Raw genomic sequence first — 3,218 nt, forward strand, 5'->3', positions numbered from 1 at the left:
TCTCTTGACAGTGTCTCCTGCCTTACAGAAGCTTCTCAGCCTCATGAGGTCTCATTTATTAATGGTTGACATTAAGACCTGGGCCGTTGGTGTTCTGTTCAGGAAGTTGTCTCCTATGCCAATATGTTCCAGGGTCTTCCCCACTTTTTCTTCTAAATGACTTAATGACTCTGAAGAGAGATTGAAGATGACCTGAGAAGATGGAATGATCTTCCTTGCTTATGGATCGGGAGAATTAACATAGTAAAAATGGCCATCCTGCCAAAAGCAATCTACAGATTCAATGCAATCCCTATCAAAATACCTACACAATTTTTTAAAGACATTGAAAGTTCAATTCTGAACTTCATATGGAAAAACAAAAAAACCGGAATAGCTAAAACAATCTTGTACAATAAAAGGTGCTCCAGAGGAATCTCCATCCCTGATGTTAAACTGTACTATAAAACAATAGTAATTAAAACAGCATGGTACTGGCACAGTAACAGGCTGGTTGATCAGTGGAATCGAATTGAAGACCCAGATATGATTCCACACACATATGGTCACTTGATTTTTGACAAATAAGCCAAATCCATTCAATGGAAAAAGGATAGCATCTTCAACAAATGGTGCTGGTCTAACTGGAGGTCTATGTGTAAAAAAAGGCAAATGGACCCATATTTGTCACCTTGCACAAAACTCAAATCCAAGTGGATTAAAGTCCTCTTTAATCTTAAACTGCAATTTCATCCATTAGATATCTCTATTTGGTCAACAGATATAGCACATCCATCTAAAGTACCAAGAATCTCAAAATCTAAAAGAAATTAAACACATATTAAAATTCTGAATTACAGTCACTAGGGAATATGTTTCAGGGTCGACAGATGAACAAAAGAATAATGTGAAACATTTATATTTATACTATAAAAAGTGGAAAGTTATTAGATTCACTGGCTAAGTGTCTCATATAATTCTATATTTTGAAAAAAAAGTGTTTTTACTCAAGTAATTTAATCTCTGTATTTTGTTTTATGATTTAGTGCCCAAAAAAAGATTGTAAAATGGTTAAGTGTCTTTAATGATGGATTGGATCTTCTTATCAAAGCCCGCACACTGGAAGGCGTCTCTCACATCTCCCTCTCATACCCAGTCAGCTTCCTCACGACCCCTCTCACATCCTTGTTCCTTAGGGTATAGATGAGAAGGTTCAGGCTAGGTGTGACAACAGTATAGAAGAGGGCAATAAACTTGGCTTGATCTTGTGACTTTTTTGTTGTAGGCTGAAGATAAATGAACATGATTGGAATGAAAAAAAAAGACACAACAGTATGATGGGATCCACAGGTCCCAACAACTTTCTGAACTCGAGCGTATGATTGCATTCTCAGGACAGTCCATGCAATGGCACCATAGGAGCTCAGAATGAGAATAAGAGGAATAACAACAAAAACAGCACTCATGACCATGAGGGTCAGCTCATTTGCACGGGTGTCAACACAGGACAACCTCAACAGTGCTAGAACTTCACAGAAGAAGTCGTCCACTTGGCGATGCCCACACAGGGGTACCCAGAAGGTAAAGGAGGAATGAAGTGCTGATGTGGTAAAGCCACTGACCCAGGAAGCTGCAGCCATCAGGTGGCAGAAACGAGGATTCATGAGGACAGAGTAATGCAAGGGTTTGCACACAGCCACATAGCGGTCATAGGACATCACCACCAACAGAACGCATTCTGTGGTACCAAAGGCAAGGACTAAATAGAGTTGTAGCATACAACCAGCACAAGGTATTGTCTTCTGTGGACCCCAGAGGTTGAACAGCAGCTGAAAAACAAAGCTAGTGGTGTAGCAGAGATCCAGAGCAGAGAGGTTTGAGAGGAAGAAGTATATAGGGGTGTGCAGGTTAGAATCTAAGTGTGACAGGATGATAATGAAGAGATTGCCTATCAGTGTTATCAAGTAGAATATCAATATCACCATGAAGAGAACGATTTTCACATTAGGCCATTTAGAAAATCCCAGAAGAATAAAATACTCTACAGAACTTGTATTAAAATTTTCGACCATTGCTCATTTTCTCACTTGTTTTATCTTCAGTTCTAGAAAAATTTTACTTGAAGAAAATGAGTCACAATAAGTAATTAAAAATATAAATTATTAGCATGGTTTTATATATAGTAATATATACATTTATGTATATACCCATATACTTATACATATACCTCATATATTCATATGCACATTTACTTCATATATATGAAAGTCAATGAGTGGTAAAGGTGAAAGATTCCCAGTTACTGGAAGCCAAATTATTGATAAATTAAATGACATTACTGACAGGAAAAGATGCAAATTTGTTAGTACATTTTCTAAGGAAAATATAATTGCAAAGTCTATATAATCCTTTCACATATTTGTTATTAATTACAAATAGAAAATCAGGACGTCTTGTCATACAGAGACCTAGTATATTCCTTCATAATCATGTGATTCAAGAGAATGTCACCAGTGTTTTTAGAAATTAATATTATATGGCTGGCTTTGGAATATTTTGAAAGGGACATTAAGTCATTGAAATGATATTTCTTCCCAGAAGATGCAAGTGAATTCTAACAATAAAGACTTAAGAAACAAATTATTATGGATTATATGATGATGATGATGATTGATGATGATGTATTATCGATGATAGATTAATAAATGGTGATAAAAGACAGATGTTTGAAAGATCATGAGTGGATAGATGGACACAATATAGATGATACAAAGGTGAGAGAGGAGGCAAAGGGTTTTAATTTAAAAGTTTGTGGTATGGTACAGTAAAGATAAAGGTAAATGATATTTTCAGTACTTTTATAATTGTTCTGTAAATGTTAAGTGTTCTTCAATAAAATGCTATTAAAAGGATGTACAAAACATGTTTTATGAACAAGAAAATTTGTTCAACCATGTTCATAGCAGCCTTATTCATAATAGCCAGATAATGGAAACAGCCTAAGTGTTCCTCAGTAGAAGAATAGATAAAGAAACTGTGGTACATATACACTATGGAATACTACTCAGCTAGTAAAAACAAGGAATTCCCAAAATTTGTGGGTAAATGGATTGAGCTAGAAATGATCATAATGAGTGAGTTAACCCAGAAGCAGAAAGACTCAAATGGTATATACTCACTTATATCTGCATACTAGCCCAAGGGGCATGTTCCACGAAAGCCTTCACTTACCAGGAAAC

The 3,218-nt window shown here is 35.9% G+C and overlaps 1 protein-coding gene across 1 annotated transcript; it reads right to left on the reverse strand.

Annotated features, from left to right (window-relative positions):
• Positions 1 to 1,112: 1,112 nt before the first annotated feature.
• On the reverse strand, positions 1,113 to 2,051 carry LOC127186509 (olfactory receptor 2J3-like). The gene has a single exon (XM_051142844.1). The coding sequence runs from the start codon at positions 2,049 to 2,051 to the stop codon at positions 1,113 to 1,115; it is 939 nt and encodes a 312-aa protein (XP_050998801.1).
• Positions 2,052 to 3,218: the final 1,167 nt, after the last annotated feature.

This window comes from Acomys russatus, unplaced genomic scaffold (genome assembly GCF_903995435.1).
Source record: "Acomys russatus unplaced genomic scaffold, mAcoRus1.1, whole genome shotgun sequence".
NCBI lineage: Eukaryota > Metazoa > Chordata > Mammalia > Rodentia > Muridae > Acomys > Acomys russatus.

Coding starts and splice junctions, on each gene's coding strand:
- LOC127186509 (XM_051142844.1), bottom strand. CDS start 2,051: ATGGTCGAAAATTTTAATACAAGTTCTGTAGAGTATTTTATTCTTCTG.